This window comes from Agelaius phoeniceus, chromosome Z (genome assembly GCF_051311805.1).
Source record: "Agelaius phoeniceus isolate bAgePho1 chromosome Z, bAgePho1.hap1, whole genome shotgun sequence".
NCBI lineage: Eukaryota > Metazoa > Chordata > Aves > Passeriformes > Icteridae > Agelaius > Agelaius phoeniceus.
This window is the reverse complement of record NC_135303.1, coordinates 2,023,192-2,041,522: the sequence shown is the minus strand read 5'-3', so window position 1 is coordinate 2,041,522 and position 18,331 is coordinate 2,023,192. Positions and strand designations below refer to the sequence as shown.

The following is an 18,331-nucleotide window of genomic DNA, read 5'->3' as shown; positions in this document are numbered from 1 at the left end:
CTATCCTCTTGATATCCAGCAGCTCCATTAGCTGGTCTTCAAACCTCCATAGGGTGCTAGAATTAATTTTAAGATTTACAAGAAGGCTTTATTTTAAGACTCTGTGATGTTTCATCCTCTTAGTTACCTGAACCTGACTTGTAACAGAAACCACACAGGTTCACTTTGCAGTTCCTTTTGGTTTACTCTGTCTAATAAACCAAAAAGGGAGCCTCTAAACCAAAAATAGGGCTCCTAAAAGCCTTGCTGACCCAAACCCCACAGCACAGGGTGTGGATGACCTGGAGTCTCTCAGCCCAAACCCGCTGCAAATAAAACAAGTAAACAACTCGAGGAAGAGTGCTGGGGAAACAAACATCATGAAATGTGAGGGCAGCGAAAAAACTCGGCGAAACGCCCATTTCTGGTCACTTTCATGGCTCTCGCCTCGGAGGGGAGGGACAGGGTGGGGACAGCGAGGCGAGAAGAGCCCGAGGGCAGGAACGGGAGGAGTGGGACGCTGTCCCAGCCCCGCTCTCCCGGGTGCCCCCGGGGTCCCCGGAGCTCTGCGCCGAGGCACCGCTGCCTGCATCCCACCCTGCATCCCACCCGCATCCCTCACTCTGCATCCCACCCCGTATCCCACCCTGCATCCCATCCCGCATCCCTCACTCTGCATCCCACCCTGCATCCCATCCCGCATCCCTCACTCTGCATCCCACCCCGCATCTCACCTCGCATCCCACCCGCATCCCACCCGCATCCCATCCCGCATCCCTCACTCTGCATCCCATCCGCATCCCACCCGCATCCCTCACTCTGCATCCCACATCCCGCATCCCACCTGCATCCCACCCCGCATCCTACATCCCGTATCCCACCCGTCTCCCACCCACATCCCACATCCTGCATCCTGCACTCCGCATCCCACCCCGCATCCCATCCACATCCCGCATCCCACCCGCATCCCGCACCCTACATCCCACCCCGCATCCCACATCCCGCATCCCAGCCCCACACCTGGCCCTCATCCCACATCCCGCCCCGCATCCCTCCCCGAATCCTGCCCCGCACCCTACATCCCACCCCGCATCCCACATCCCGCATCCCAGCCCCACACCTGGCCCTCATCCCACATCCCGCCCCGCATCCCTCCCTGAACCCTGCCCCGCATCCCACATCCCGCCCCTCATCCCGCATCCCGCTCTGCATCCTGCTCCACATCCTGCCCCTCACACCGCCATGCATCCTGCCCCGTATCCTGCCTCCTGCATCCTGCCTGCATCCCGCCCCACATCCTGCTTCGCATCCCACATCCCGCATCCCTCTCCCCATCCCGCATCCCACATCCTGCCTCCTGCATCCTGCCTGCATCCCGCCCCACATCCCGCTTTGCACCCCACACCCCACATTCCACACCCCGCTCCCCATTTCGCGTCCCACTCCCATCCCTCATCCCGGCCTCATCCCACACCCTTATCCCACATCCCGCTCCCCATCCCACATCCTGCCGCGTATCCTGCCTCCTGCATCCTCCCTGCATCCCACATCTCCATCCCGCATCCTGCATCCCACATCCCTCATCCCACATCCCGCATGCCACTTTCCTCATCCCACATTCCTCATCCCGCTCCCCATCCCTCATCCCGCTCCCCATCCCGCATCCCGCATCCCCATACCGCATCTCACATCCTGCATCCCGCATTCCCCATCCCACATCCCTCATCCCGCTCCCCATCCTGCACTCCGCTCCCCATCCCGCATCCCGCATTCCACATCCCTCACTCCCCGCTCCCCATCCCGCATCCCGCCCTCCTCCCGCCCGCCCACGGGGCCCCCGCGGCTCCTCCCGCCCGCCCGGCCCTGGCCCCGCCGCCGGAGCTGTGTTTTCTCGCCGTGCCCCATCAAAGCCCCCTCTGTTATTGAAATCCGAGCCCGCTTCCTCCGCGGCGGAGGCGGGGACGGACGGACGGACGGACAGGCGGACGGGCGGGCCGCGCTCCCGCCGCCCCGAAGAAACGTCCCTTTGTTGGGCCGGGAGGGGCCGGTGCCGCCTCAGCCGGGGCTCCCCGCACGCCCTCGGCCGCCAGGAGCGTGGGCAGCCCTGCCCGAACCCCGCTTGGTGCCCCAGCGCGGTGTCCCCGGGATCGGGACCCAACCCCCGGCCGGGTCCGAGCATCCTTGGCTCGGTGTCCCCGCGACGGGGACCCAACCCCCGGTTCTACCTCACGTCTTCCCCAGTGGGATCAAGTTGTGCTTCATTTCAGGCCTGAATCCTTCCCTTTTCCTGGATTCAGAGTGAGAACCTCCCTGAAAATGAAATTCAGGGTGAGTGGCCACAAGGAAGGGTGAAGGAGGAGGTGTCTGGGGTGCCTTGGGGGACCAGCAGCAGGTCCACCACTGGTCTGCAAGATGTGTGCAGGAAGAGGAATTGTGGAATTTGGAGACAGCTGGCGGTAAAAGAGGTGCTAAAAGCAGTTGCACAGAGAAAATGGACTATGAATTTCATGTAGGACAATAATCCCGGCCGTGTCCGAGCATCCTTGGTCCCTAAACACCTTCCCTGAGGCCACCTGCGCCTCGATATTTCACCGCACAGAAGTTGCACTGCGCGCCTTTCACACCCCCTTGCCCCACCAAAATCTAATAATTAACCTTCAATTAATAAACCTGGGGTTTATTAATAACCTCACACCGATACCCTGGTACTTTGTGGGGTTGTCGGGGGTGTCCTGTCAAGCTGGGCTCTGATGATCCTTATGGTTCCTTTCCGTCTCAGGACGCTCCATGATTCCAGACAGAGCCGTGTTTATTTGCCCGGGGTTTGTTTTATTTTTGTTTTCTTTTCCCTTCCAGCGGGCTGTGCTGGATGGAGCCCGTGTCCCCTCAGATGTGCCTGGGCCCCGGGATGTGTCCGGCTCTGGCATTTCCTGCTCGGGCGGGATTGATGGGCTGCAGCCTCTTTTGATGAGAGGGCTTTGACACCCACCACGATGAAAGCTGAGCAGGGTCCCGGCTGGAAAACGATGCTGGGGGCTTGCAGTGGGTGTGACACGGCCACATTCTTCTGCTCAGCATCGGAGAAGGAGCAGGGGAAGGGGAAAGGATAAAATCCATCCACAGGACCAAGTTGGCTGGACCACGTGTGCTTCCTAACCTAGCAAATTTAAGGGGTTAAGAGCTCCACGTTTATTTCCTGCTGGTGTTGGGAGATTTAGACATCAAGAACCTCGTTTTTCTCAAGCGGAGTAAAAACCAACACCTGCTTTACACAAGTGACACGATTTGAGCCCAAACTTGCCAACATGTAGTCCACCAGCAAGGCTTGGCCTTTTCCCCTGCTGTTCCTTTCATCTGCTGCTGTTTGATTCGGGGTTTTGCTTTTTGGTTGGTTGCTTTTTTAGATTTAGATTTTTTAGATTTAGACACGCTCAGAGATACAGCACCATCCACACCTTCTGCCTCCAGCTGTCAGGTGTGAGATTTGGCGTCTGTGCTTTCCATGCCGTGGCATTTAAGGGGTTAAAACCCCGCACTTGGTGGATTTTGGCAGATCCCTCTGGGGCTGTGTGTCCTATGAGCTGTAGGGGAGCAACAACACTGAAAGTTTTGGTGCTGGAGGAACACTCTGGCCTGGGGTGGCATTCGGGAATTGCATAAAGTCTTGGGATTTAGGGATGCCCGGGCCCTGAGCAAGGTGTGCTTTGGTTTTGGGGTGTGATAAGAGAAGGTGGGTTTGTTCCCTGGATTCGTAACTCTCCTGGAAGTTGGGGGTGAAGGAAGAACAGAAGGGGATCCTGTTGGGTCCAGCTGTTTGCACTCCTGCTTTCCTGCATCACTCCCTGGGAGTTAATGGGAGTGCGGGGGGTAAAAAAGGGAAAAAAGGAGCGGGGGCTGGGAGGCAAGTGGTCAGAAAAGTGTCATGTTTCCCCGGGTGTCACACACCCTGAATCCCTAAACTCAATGCTCTCTTCATGAGGAACACACTACCAACTAACTTCTTTCTTTTCTCTCCCTTTTTTTTTTTTCTTTTTTTTTTTTTTTTTATTTTTAAAGTCGCGAGTAGTTTTTAGCTCAGGACTTGCAGTGGAGTTTGAGAGAGGCTTTTTTAGGTGCGGACCCGGACCCGAGAGGGGCGAGGACAGGGACGTGGAGGGGGAGAGGGGCATCCTGCTGCTCCGGGGCTTTGGGTGTGTGTGTGAACCGCAGGGGGAAAAAAAAAAAAACCCCGCGATCCTGCGGGTTCATTTTCCCCCCCTCTCATTCCTGGGAGCACGTTGGGCTGTAATTAAGACATCTTGGAGGCGTACTTAACTCATGACGTGTTGCTTTTCTTTTCCTCTCGGTGAGAAAGTGGCTCTCCCTTGCCTGGACCGGGTCCACAAAGAGACACCCGGGACGCAGACACGCACACACAGACACACACACACACAGACGCAGAACTCTGACTCAAGGTGAGCACCAAAAACTTCCTCCTGCGCTTCTCTGCCCTCCGTCCCCAGCCGCTGGAGAGTCCTGAGAGCATCTCGACTCGCAGGGAGCTCCAAGCAAGGTAAAGAGGGGGGGATAAAAAAAAAAGGAAAAAAAAAATCAAACTTTTGGGAAAATTTTTTCTTTTCTTTTTTTTTCTTTTTTTTTTTTTTCTTTTTTTTTTCTGTTTTTCTGCTCCGAGCGGGATGGGGACCCGGCGAGCAGCGCCTGTGGCATCAGCTGCGGGGCTGCCTGCTCTGGAGGGGTTTTTGGGAGCTCTGATTTGGCAGCTGAGGAGGGTGAAAGGCGGATTGAAAGCAGCTAACTTCAGTGTCTTTGACTTCTAAGCGCTCTGTGTTACCAAAGGAGGGATCATGTTGCAGGCTGCAGAAAGACAAAAATTTCTGCTCTGTGGCTTCCTCCTGTGGGATTGTTCTCCTCACAGACATTTGTCCTTTCTTTTTTTATTTTTTTTTTGTTTGTTTGTTTGTTTTCTGTTTTGCTCTTTAAGTATTTCTCCATCCATTCAGATGCTTTTACAAGTTTTCAGGATGTTTTCAGGGAAAAAGAGCGTGGTAGACTGAGGGAAAAAAAAAAGTCTCAAGGGCTGGAAGCAGAATGTGCACAAAGTTCTGCCCATCCAGTCAGAAGCAAAGGGATTTTGATAAGATGTGATATGTTACATACTGATGTCATATTTGGCTATTTATTGTCAAGGGAAGCCTGAGCAAGGTTTGGCACAGGTTCCTGCACCATCTCCACTCCCTGGTAAAGCTGGGATGCCTCAGCTTTATCATTTTACAGATGTGCATTTTACAGATGTAGCTGCACACGAGCTGGTCCAGGGCTCTGAGAGCTGCATCATTTCACTGCCTGTTCATTTGGGGTCGAACCCACAGAGAGGTGCCATTCAGAACGTTGGGTTTTTTTTTCATGGCAAAACTCCCTGTGTGGTAGGTTTAGATAGCAAGGGCTGGAGAGCCTTTGTGTGCTTGAATTAAGGAGGTTTATTGCTGTTTGTGTATAATTAGAGAGGGTTGAATTGCTGCTGGGGTCTTTCAGGGCAGAAAGCGCTGCCATATATGTTGGTGCTTGGTGTCATGTAGGTGGTGAGCAGCAATGGATTTGTATTTATGTTTGTTTCAGTGCCTAAACGTGGGAAGAAGGAGCTCTGGAAAGAGCCCTGCTGTTGTCAGGAGTGTGTGTGATGTGGAAATTGACAGCACAGATGAATTTAGGCTGTGTGGATGTGGGTACAGACCCCCTCAGTAACACAGCTTGTGGGGGCAGGTGGGGAAATACAGACCACAGTCAGCAAAAATCATCACAGGCAGCTGTGAGGCAGGGATCTGCAGTGCCAAGGTGTGGCAAAGCCCTCCTGCCACATGCACAGGCATGAGGTTTTCCAGCTTTCTTGGGGCTTTGGGTCTGCTGAGGCCCCAAAAGCTCAGTCTTGTAGAGAGCAGCTCAGCAAAGTTGTTCTGAGTGCATCGTCCTGAGAACCCCAACCCTTACACACCTGCCAAGGGGAAAGGGAAGGAGGAAGAATGCAGGAGGGAACAGAAAAAGAAAAATTAAAAAAAGACCAGTTTGTGATGGTTTTCAGCACTTTAAAGTGAAGTAGGGTGGGAAAGATGTGGATGGAGAGCAGCTTTTACAAGTTAAACCCCCCTGAAAAATAAATGTAATAATGAAGATACTGCCAGTCCTCACTGAAATTTTGCCAAAAGGCCAATCTTTGTGATAAGATTCCCGGATGTACCAGCAGATCCCAATAGGAAAGAGGGAGAAAAGCCCATCAGGGAGAAAAGTGTTGTCCCTGCCAGAGCACACTCCACAGCAGAGCATCCTCTCATCCCAAACCCTGGGCGGTTCTGCTCCTTCCCATGCCACTGAGCCTGGTTAAAACTACCCAAAAAATTAAAAAAAAAAAAAACAAAACCCTAAAAAGCCAACCAAACAAAACCCCAGAGAGCTTCAGAAACTTGGGGCAGAGGGAGAAAAGGTTTCAGGAAAGGATGGAGGGCTTGTGTTGAATTAGAGTTTGTAAAATTGGTAAGAAGAGTGTTTTCTACCGTAGGCCCCCAACATTTATGACTTTTTATGCTGATGTGTGATTAAAAGGAGGAATATTTTTGTCACAGCCTGGAGCCAAAAGGACAGTTATCAATATTTAATGAAGTCACTTAACATCCTTTTGCCCCTCAGTAAGAAATCTGGAATCGGTGTGGGCCACCCCTTAAAAGGTGTTCTGAGATCCTCAGGTGGAGGGAGACTTTGCAATTGCTTGCACTTAAATTTATTAAAAGTTTTCCAATTCGCTGCAAGGATTAAGGAGCGAAAACTGGAATTAATGTTTTCTGCTTTTCATTTGCTTTTTTTTCACTGAAGCAGTGCTTAAACCATTCCTGGAAATTGAAATATTTAGCATTTCTGTTTCGTTGCGAGCCTGACGGTGTGTTTCGTTGCTCGAACTCTATGGAAATGAAAAATTTTTTGTGGGGAGTAAAAAAAAAAAAAAAATATATATAAATTTATTTTCACATGACAAGCTGCTTCTGTTGCTGGTGAGGAAGTATTAGACATTCTGTCTCCTCTGGTAGGAACTGTAGCACACAGTGCTGCGCCTGAAAAGGCAGCTTGTAACTTGTAGGTAACAAAATGTTCTTTGGGGTAAGGAGGAAAAAAAAACTCAAAAAAAAAAGAAAAAAGAAAAAAAAATTTAAAAACTCTGAATATACTTAGGATTTCAATCAACGGTGTTTAAGGAGGATTAGAGGAAGCAGCTGGCTAAACAAATATTAGGTGTAGAGTGGATGCAGTGGTATAAATTAATAATGCAGCTCTTTATCTGCCGTATGAATGGGAGGTTTTGTGGAGATAAGGCGGCCCAAACGCGGTCGCTGGATGCCACCTAGTGGAGATCGCCGACTCTTTTGGCAGAATTTTCTTAAATTCTCAACATCTGTAACAAATTCAGGCGCAGTTTAGCTGCAAGTGGTTAGATTTATTCACGTTTACCATTAAAAAATCAAAATCAGTTGGTTTTTTTTGTATTTTTAAGGGGAGATTATGTCTGTGTTTTGAGTGCCCATTAGATACGACAAAAATCAGTTTGGCTTCTATTTATAATTTGCCACTAACGTGTATTTGCTGAGACTTTTTAAACCACTCTGTCAAAAAAAGAAAAACAAAAAAAAGCCACAATTTAACAATCAGTTGGGCTGTTAGTGTACAAGTGAGGAAATTTCTGCCCAAATATTGTGTCAGGAGAAGCTGTGTCCAGCAGCAAGGATTTCAAAGCTCCTTCCAAAAGTCCTTGATCACATAGGATGTGTTTTTCTTAACCCCCTTTATTTTTTTCTGAATATTTTTTTCTGAAATTTTCTGTCAATGATAAGCATAGACGAAGAAAATGTATTATTTCTAATATTCGATAAAAGCTCATAAACATTTTTTTTCCCTTTTCTTCTTTTCTGCTGTTTATCCCCACCTTCCTCAGATGTCAGACGCACTCATAGCTTAAATTGTCTTTATTAACTTACTATTAAATTGTCCTTTTTATTTAAATTTTCTTTTTATTGGAAAGGAAAATTGTTTATTTAACCATTGTAAGAATTGTCTATTCGGCGGTAGGTATTCAGATGCTGTCAGTTCTCATAGCTCTAAAAATGATCCCATCCCCGACAGAGTTTTAGGCAGGCAAACGTGCATCTGGATGCACTTTGTGATGGGATTTATGGAATCTGGCCATCTCACAGGCTTCCACTTCCTCAGCTTTTTTTTGTTTATAAAATGCCACCATCAACACTGCACATCACCCAAGCGAGGGGAATGCATGGTTCTGATCCTACAAATTTAAAACAAGTGCCACAGTGGCCACTGGAGCAAAAGGGTTGTTAAAATACGTGGCAAATTCAAGCTCCCTGTGCTTAACTTTCTCCTGGTTTTCATCACTGAGCTGGAAATCAAATGGCAACGTCACGCTCAGCAGAACAGACAACTCCTGTGCCCTTCTCCTTCTGTCAGCTTTGAAAACACTTTTTTTTGTTTGTTTGTTTGTTTTATTTAGATTAGGACAACAGGCTGGGTGTCTCAAACATGATCAATAGCTACAAAAAAAAAAAAAAAAATTAAAAAAAACCCCAAACATTTAAACCTCTTCCCAAGGCTCACATGAAATATTGCCACAGGAGGTTGTTAACAAAATCGTGAGTTAATGGCTAAAGCCTGCTTTCCCATTAATCAGGAAAAGTTTATGAATTACAAAGTAGGAAGGCAAAATATCACAGCAGCAAGTGAGTTAATTGGCTCAGTCCTGTGCTTCATAGGTGGCTTTGCCTTCCCCTTCAGCTCTGCCCAGCCTGGTGCTGTGAATCACAGGGGAAAGAAACACAAACTTTATTAATGAGGGGCTCTGCAAGGCTCCTGGGACCAAGTTTTCCACTGGCACACAGAGTCACTGCCACTGCAGGGCACATCAGGGCAAAATCTGCATCGTTAATGGCTTGGCATAGCAGAAAAAAATAAAAAATAATAAAAAATAAAATGAGGCGTGAGACAGAAGAATGTCCCTGGATAAATGTGTCTTGCTGCAAAAAATGTCATCTTGGCATTTGCCTCGCTGCAGGAGACCATTATCTTGTGACATCTTTCCATTAATAATAGCTTCTAATTACCTCAAGCAAGGAAATACAAGGAAATATATCTAATGCAAGGAAAATGTGGGGCGTGGAGACAGGTTAGAATGGAAATGGGCTTGGCAGAAATGTTAGGTGGTAAGAAACAAAAAGTTTCAAACTGCTCCAGCGCAAAAAGAAGGAAAAGTTGGAAACATGGAATTATTTGGGTTGGAAGGGGAAGCTGAAGGTGGCCTGGTTTCAGCTCCTCTGCCATGGGGTTACTCAGAGATAGCTCAAGTTTGTGTTTGATCAGTTTTGCTCTGGGTGCATTGAGGGGTTTTTGCATGCCCTTGTGTTAATTTGCACTGCCTGTGCCATGGTGCCTGATAATTCAGCTGGTGCCTGATAATTCAGCTGGTGCCTGATAATTCAGCTGGTGCCTGATTATTCAGCTGGTGCCTGAATCGTGTCAGCGAGTGAGCCCTGCCACGAGGAATCCCCAAATCTGCTGTGATTAACCCTTTCAGATGCTCAGAATCCCCTTCCTGCAGCGCTGCCTGCACGCAGGGAGAAGCGGCAGCCCGTGCGCATCCTCTGCTCTGGGAGATTCTGGTCCAGAGAAAACACAAATAATTAACATTGCTCACGTCAGAGACCGGGTGGAATCAACGGAAACTCAAACAGCCCTCAGTGAATAAAACTTTTCATCTATTTGCACACACACGTGGCTGATCAGGAAGCAGCTCATAAAACCCCAAATCTGCTCAGATTTTATAGATGTGAGTACCTGCGAGGTGATGTCAGTGAAGCGTTCAACAAAACTCTGCACATCTGCAAAGAGCAGAGGAACCAAGGCCTGCACCTATGGAAGGAGGGCATGATTAACGTAGGAAAAAAGAACTTTCATTGCCAAAATAACCTCCCAAACTCTCCAACTGAAAACTAACTACCCACCCATTCATTAACATGCTGCATCACAATATATTTATGTGATTGCTGGTTGGGTTTTGGTTGGGTTTTTTTTTTCCCATAAACTTATTTTCAGGCGAAAAAGAAAACCACCCCTGAGCCATATAAAAATAATACTGCCTAGAAATAGGAAAAGCACAGTGAAAAATGTGAAAACACTGGAGTGTTGGGCCCTGTCAAAATATTTATAGGACCCATATCAGAGAAAAATAATGTTACAGGATGTGTGGTGGCTTCCCTGCTGAAATTTCAGTGATTCACATGAGATGCAACTGCAGCAGACCATGGTGGTGTCACCACTTTCTGATCATGCTGCTCATGGCCTGAGGTGATTTGCTCAGCTTTTTTAACCCCCAAGGTGCTGCACGCACAGCAGGGAAGGTCTGGGATTTTAATTTCACCCTTGACCTGGAGGATTTATGCACACACTGTTATTTTCAGAAAAGCTACATTTCTGGATTTTCACATATCTGCAGCAAAATGTGAGGTCCTGCTGAGTCTTTGTGACTTGTTTTTCTGGTAGCTTTGATTTTATAGACCTAAAATACTTGCACAAAACATGACTCAGCTTTTATCAGTACATCAGGCCGAGAGATCTTTTGGGTTGGGTTGGGTTTTTTCCAGCTGTTGCTGTATTTATTCCTTGTCTGGTTCCATTAGAACCCATTCACAAGTAAATAAACTTGATGTGGTCCTGAAGTTCTTCTGCAAGCTAAACCATTCTGAGAGCTGTGTAAATGCAGTGGCTGTGCCTGGTCACATTTATCATCCTGTGCCACTTTGTTGTGCTGTGGGGACTTGGTGGCCCTCTCTGTGAGCCAAGATCCAGGGAAAAACAGCAAAGATGTTGATGTCCCGAGCATTTTCTAGATTTTGCCCAGCTGAAAAAGCAGATAGAGAGACCACTAATTCAGCTGTTGTCGCTGATGCAGAAAATATAGACAATTCTTGGGCTGTTGCTCCCAATTTCCAGCCATTTCATCTGTTTTCCCACCACGAGCAGACCAAGAGAAACATGCAGATATATACTTTTTTTTTTTTTTTTTTTTTTTTTTTTTTTTCCCCAAAGCAAGCCCCATAGCTGGCTCCATCTGCATTTTAATGTGAGCTCAGCTCTGATCAAACCAGACAAAAAGAAAAACTTTCCAGCCCAGCAGGGCATTTCCCCAGCAGGATGGAAGAACAGCAGTGGCAAGTTTAACATCTTCATAAGGGAGCTGGGGAGATGTTTTCTTGGCAAAACTAGTGTGACATGTTTTCAAAAGTGGTTAGGAAATAAATGGCTCACTGTGACAATGGAGGCACGTTTCAAATGGGGTTTTGCCAGGGCTGCTCAGCATTGGTGCCCTTCAAGGTTTTTCCATTTTCTATTCCTTGGAAAAGGGAATAGAAAATATGCAAAGGTTTTTAGAAATTGCAAAGTGGGAAGGGACTAAATTATTTTTGCTTTGAAGTTTTTTTTTTTATTTTTCCTTCAAATGGTTTTGCCTGACTGGAGAAATAAAATAAATTAAAAAAAAAAAAGGAAAATCATGTTTTCAACAAAACAAAAAGGGGTAAACTGAGACACCAATAGAACAACCTACAAAGACAATTTGGCACCTAAAAATTAGGAAAATATTTAACAAAATCCAAAGAGGCAAATGACAATTCACACTTTGCAGCCCAAATCATAACTCTGTTCCTGAACAAAGTAATTCAAATACAGGAACACTTCACCCCAATCTGACTTCAAAACTCATTTGGGCACTCAAAACTTCAAAATTATTTATTTTCAATCACATTCTGCAAATCTGAGACAGAAGAGGCATCCTCACTTGTGAATGTTGCTGTGCAGAGTGATCCATTTTGCATACCAAGCTGATAGAAGTTTCAGATTTACTCTTTTTCAAGACCTATCAGGCAGCAAATTATGCAGAGAATTATGAGATAATGTCCCATGAATAGGACTTTTCCAAGGAATAATGGTTGCCTATAAAAAGTCAAACTGCCACACTCAGGGAAAACTCTGTAAGTGTCAAGAGAAAGCACAGACATTTATTTCCAGACCAGGAGACACAGATTCTGTCAAGCCACATATCAAAAAGTGACTTATTTTTGCTGCATCTGGTGATTGACAGACATTCTTTTATTTTCTCTGAGGAACATTGGTTGATCTCTGCACCATTACTGAATTATTGCAATTTTTTGGTTTTTTTGGACTTCAGCCTTTCCCTGACATGGTGCTGGGGAAATGTGGCTTTACGTCCAGCTGATTACAGCTTTCTGTAAATCTGTGTTTATCCCTGTGACTTGCAGTGTGCAAAATGATCAAGGCCAGACCATGACCCTCCTTCCACACACAATGATATTCGTCAACTCCTCATTATTATAACTGCAGAGTTATGGAATGGAATGACGACTGGCAAATTTTATGGTGTTTTTTATATATACATATATATATATATATATATATATATATATATATATAAAATCTCTGTGTGTGTGTATATATATGTGTATATATATATGTATGTATGTATATATATGTGTATATATATGTGTATATATATATACACACACACACATATATATATATATGTATATATATATGTAGCAACTTTACATCTATATCAAGTTTACCACACAAAGTAATACAAAATCTTATGATTTTAAGTATAAAAATGGTGACCACATGGTGGAGGGCAAGAGCTCACCCTGAAAAATACCTGAAGAGAGGGAGGTGGAGGTCTCTAATGTGGAACCACACCATATCTGAGTTCCTTTGACACCAAACAGCCAATTTCAGTTTTCTTTTTTTTCTTCTTTTTTTTTTTCTTCTCCTTTTTTTCCCTTTTTTTCTTTTTTCTTTTTTTTTTTTTTTTTTTTTTTTTTTTTTTTTTTTTTTTTTTGGTATCTGGCTTGAATAATCCCTAAAGCTCTATCTATTTCTGCCTTGAATATTCCCTAAAGCTCTATCTATTTTGGCTTTCTGTTGGTGCCACCTATGAGGAATGGCTCTTTTGCCCATGACCTCACAGCCCCATTCTCAGGGAAATTTATAGGTGGAAATTTGTTATCTGGAGGAAAACCAGAAGAAGGACACTCCTCTTCTTTTGCAACTAAATATTTGCAGTTTCAGTTAAAATGTGCAAATAAAAGTGAGCAAAAGGACAAATTAAACGGTCTTCCAGTCAACAGCCATAACTTTTTATTCTCTTTTTATTCTCATAAATATTGCCACGAAAAAGGCAATTCTGATTCTCTGCAGGTACATAAGCTCTTCCCAGACTTTGTTAAGGACAGCAGAACACACAGAAAATACAAGTGGGTTTACCTCAAGGAAAATTTGGTTCATGTTCCTCTGTCATGGAAGCTTAAATATGGCAGGTGGCCTAGAAAACATTAAAAAATTAAAAAAAAATTCTCATAACATTTTGTGGGTTTGTTTTATTAAGTCATCAGTTTTGAAGCCATAATATCAGATAAGAGCCTTGACTCCCAGTAGGAAAAGTCTTCTGGCCTTTGTGCTTACAATGGAAAGCTCAAATATATGAACTGCAGGAGTAAACTGGAGAGAATGAAGAATTAAAAAAGGAGGAGATATTACAAAATGAGGCCGAAGCTCCAGTTTAGCTGTGTTTTTGAGAGACTTTTAAGGAAAAAGGAAGGTAAAAATAGTGGGGAAAAACGAAATTTATCAAAATTGTGGTATTGCTTTTTCCTCCAACAAGAACTGAGGGGTGTGAGGGGGAAGCTCAGCTCTTCAGTACATGGTAGGCACTGCTGCAAAGTGTTTTAAAGTCTTATCAGAACTGTGTTTAACTGGATGTAGAGAAGCAAGGAAGGCAGGACAGGATACAGAAAACACAGGGCTCATTTGCAGAGTCCTCCATTTCCTGCCACCCAGCCCTTAATTGCTCCTGGCTTTGACCTTTGGTGCAATTCTCCAGCCCTGAGCCGATCATCTCCTCCAGACTGGCTCGGGGAGATGTGGGAGCTTGATTCAGTGCTGGGAGAGCCTCTTGGGGTGCTGCATCTCATCCCAAAATCACCTGGGATCAATTCCAGGGAGTGCTCTGCTGGGACAGTGAGGGATGAGCCAGCAGCAGGCTGTGGTGCTGACCTTCGCTTCCCTTTTCCGGAAATAAAACCACAGGGAGAACAGCCAGAGGTGCACAGAATTGTGAATAAATCCCTGCTGCATCCCTCCAATGCAGTTTTATCATTCCTAAAGGAATTCTGGGGTGATTGCAAGTCAGGCAGTTTCATTGAGGAGCTGAATCCCAGCACTTTGCTGCTTCAGTCTTGTGGGAAATGGAAAGAAATGGAAACTTCCACTGACACAGGGGAGTTTGATGTGCAGCCTTGGGAGAGGCTTGGATTGATGTAAAAATAAAAGGACACAGAAATTAAGCAGAAAAATGATAAACTTATGTTTCTATAGTTGTATGTAAGATTATGCCTTCAGTAAGAAACTCTATTAGGTGAAAGATGGTGAACATATTTTAAAATGTTGTAATGTAATTATATGGAGTAAGCTAAGAGTTTAGAGATCATAATAGAAGCATATGTACATGTGATTGTAGCCTATTGAATAAAAGTATACACTTAATTGCAGTAGAATTAAGTGATAGGTTAGAAAACCAAAATAAGCTTTTTAGCCACTGTCCATTAGATTAAAAAGTCAAATATTGTAACAAAGGACTTATGACCGCTTTAAGCTACAGCCAGCTACTCATCCTCTTAAATCCCCCAGCCTTTAAAACTGATATTTGTCTGAGCAATAAATCATTTTTAACCCAATTGTAGTCCCATCCCTTCATTAAAAACAGTAATAATAATAATAATAATAATAATAATAATAATAATAATAATAATAATAATAATAATAATAATAATAATAATAATAATAATAATAACAATATCTCACTGCCAATCAGAACAACATCTCAATGCATAGTGGAGAGCCAGGATTTCCAGGGATGATTTCTGCCATCCTAACTCCTCCCTGTTCCAAGGAGAGAACTTGCTGTGCCAGCAGAGAACACGGCACAGCATCATTTTGAGATTCAGGCACCCGAAAAACCAATATTAACTGTTGCCTTTTAATTATGTATTGCTTTTAATAGGAGAGAGAGAGGACTGCTGAGTAGTAAGGACACTTTCCTGTGAGGATATTTTACTGTTGCTGGTGGAGCATTGCTTCAGTCCCCTGCTCAGACCTAAATCCTTCTGTGACTTTGAGTAAGTTGGAGGCTCTCAGTTCTCCATCCCTCCACCCACCGAAATGAGATGATAAAACTTCCCCTGCTCACAGGGATGGCGTGGGGACAGTGCAGATAATTCCTGCAGGCAGCCTCAGCAGTTTGCCTGGCGCGGTGTCACCTGTGAAATGTGTCTGTGCAGCCAGCTGGGTCAAGCAAGGGCAGTCGTGCCTTTCACCTCAGGGAAATGTTTATTTCTCATGGCATTGTCCCTCATCCCGTCCTCTTCATGCAAGCCAGTCTGGTCCTGGCCACCTCCAATGGCTTTGGGAGGGATTATCAGGGAGGAATCCAGAGGAGCTGCGTGGGAAGTGCATCTCTGTCGTCAATCTCTGCTCACCTGGTACCATAGCACTCTTTTTTTTTTTATACAAACTCACTTTTTTTTTTAAATTCAAACTCGTGGTTCCACCAGGGTTTGTGAGCTTTGGTGAGACATTGAGCCCCTGAGCCCAAAGCAGCAATTCCTTTAGAAAATGGAGTTTTGGGCTACCATCTTCAAGTAGGCGTTATTTCAAATTCAGGAGAGATGTCTGAGTGCTGCAGACTGCAGTGAAAGTGGATGGGAGTGAAATAAAAGGATCTAGACTGCCTGAAAGTACTGGGAATCATCTAGGAGAAAAAAAAAAACACTCAACTAATTCAACTTTCCAACTTGCTTCCAGGAAAAAAATACAAATTATACGGGGAAGGTGTAGAAACAAAGAGAAAACCGACCTAAAAATCATACAGATTGTCACTTATAAATGACACATTTTAGCGAGCAAAATTAAAACTTTAAAAATGCATCTAATAATAGAAATTATATATGGAAATCAGTGCATCTTTTTGAATTCAAGGAAAACCCTCCCTTATTCACTTTGCTGAAGATTTATTGTATGTGAACGCTGCGCACTTACTTTACCAAGATAAATAAATGTCTACATGAGTCAAAGGAAAATAAAAATCTGGTCAGAACGCCTTGAGCAATGAGGTTATTGTTCTTCTTGCAGAAGACAAAAAAGGCAGTTCTGGCTTCAGCTCTGTTGAAGACTGTCGTGCAGCTTTCCACTATTTACTTTTCTAAAGGTTAATACAGCAGCCTGAAAAATCTTGAGTAATTACAGTGCGGGCTGTGTGTGCTAATGTCTTCTGACTCATTGACTCAGAGGCCAATAATATTTCATTTGATTTTCTGACTTCATTTTCCTGTTAAACTATGGATAGCCTCTGAAATTACTGATTTATAGATCCGTAGGCATCATCTGAAGGATTTTAGGCACTTTTTATTCACAGCAGGTAAAATTATTTCATGTGCTGGCCCCTTGCTCTGCTGATTTTTCTGTGGGTATGTGCTTGATAAGAGATATCACAAAGTAAAAATCACTTTTATTTATAGCATGAGGAGAGGCCACAGATTTTAGATAATTTGGGGTTTTCCAGGTTTTGGCACGTGGGATTTAGGCACATTTCTGACCTTGGGGTTTCAGGAAAGCCAACATGAACTTTGGCATGCAGCTTGGAAAAGATATTCCCCATGAAGGCATCAATTATGTTGCATTTTAACAGCAAATTGCTACACTTCTGACATTATATTTTCAGGTTTTATAACAAATAGGAGCTGTGGGACTCTCTGAGAAATGGCAGAGTACTGCAATGTCCTCCTTGCCATAGCTCACCCTCAGGAGGATTCCTTTGGAACCATGAACATAATATGTGGTTCTTGCAAATAGATTTTCATCCCTGCATCTTAAATGCCAAAAGAGAGAGATGGCAGCCAGCATCAAGTAATCTAAGTGGACTCAAAGTTAAGATTTTATATATATATATATATATTTTTAATATATATATATTTTTATATAGATTTATATTTATATACATATATAAATAAATATATATATAATGTATATAAATATAAAATTGTATATAAATATAAAATTGTATATAAATATAAATATAAATATAAATATAAATATAAATATAAATTAAATATAAATTAAATATAAATTAAATATAGATATAAATATATTTATTTATTTATTTAAAACTAAAACTGATGTTCTGGAACACCTTTAGCAGTCCAAATCAAACAGAAATCTTGTGACTTTTTTTTTTTTTCCTGTACATACCTACAATGCAGAGAACCCTAAATACACATGTATAGACTCAAGGAAAAGCCCAGCAAGGAACACTTTGGGCCAGAAAACATTTCCAGGTGAGGATATTCCCCCCCAGCTACCTTTCAACTGCTGAAAGTGTTTCTTGAATTTGCAGCTGTGGATCTCTCTGGTGAAATTAATATCTTCTCTCCAGTGACCAAGAACCATAGACAGTGTTGCTTAACCTCTCATTTTGCCTGCTGAAAACCAAACAATATTCATCTTTGGCAGCACCCACTGCACTGTTTTGCCAGTGCTACAAAATTAAGTCATTTTTTCCTTTTTCTTTTTCTGATGACCAGCAAAAGGAAAACTGGGTCTTCACAGCTTTATCCTTAAAATATTAAAAATTTAAAAATATTAAAACACAGAAGTCTCAAATAACTTTGCATACTTCAGAAATATTTTCATTCATTTGGGGTTTTTTTGTTGGTTTGTTTTTTGGTGTTTGTGATTTTTTGGCAGATTTGTTTTTCATACAGTTGGAGGGTTTTTTGAATATTTTTTTTCAGGTTTTCATGGGTTTTTTTCAGGTTTCAGCATTATCCCAGGTGTTTTAGGACAGCTAGAGGAACCATTTCTAGATGTCCTGGTGGATGCCAGGTTGTTAGATCCCATTCTCTTGTATCCTTAACGTCCAAGCACAAGAAATGAGATCTTTGAGAATCTCTTCCAGCTGAAATGTCCTTTTGGAAGGAGGGGAGCACACGGGTGGGAGGACAGTGCGAAATATTTACAACTTCTCTTGAAGGGAAGGAAACCTGCGGAGAGGTAAAAAAAATATCACTTTGGCTAAAATTGAAATTAACTGAGAAATTAAAGGTGCTTAACAGCTGCAGAAGTTTGAAGTGAGCACAGAGGGGTTGGATCCTGGGCCATGGACCTGGATTTTTTTTTTTTTTTCCCC

General features: G+C 43.9%; 1 protein-coding gene across 1 annotated transcript in view; it reads left to right on the top strand.

Moving 5' to 3' along the window:
* The first annotated feature begins 4,296 nt into the window (after positions 1-4,296).
* Positions 4,297-18,331, top strand: part of HAPLN1 (hyaluronan and proteoglycan link protein 1) — a 64,779-nt gene continuing 50,744 nt past the window's right edge. The window contains 4 exon segments of the mRNA XM_054652589.2: positions 4,297-4,348; positions 4,351-4,387; positions 4,420-4,448; positions 4,451-4,531. Of these exon segments, the coding sequence (XP_054508564.2) occupies positions 4,297-4,348; positions 4,351-4,387; positions 4,420-4,448; positions 4,451-4,531 (199 nt within the window).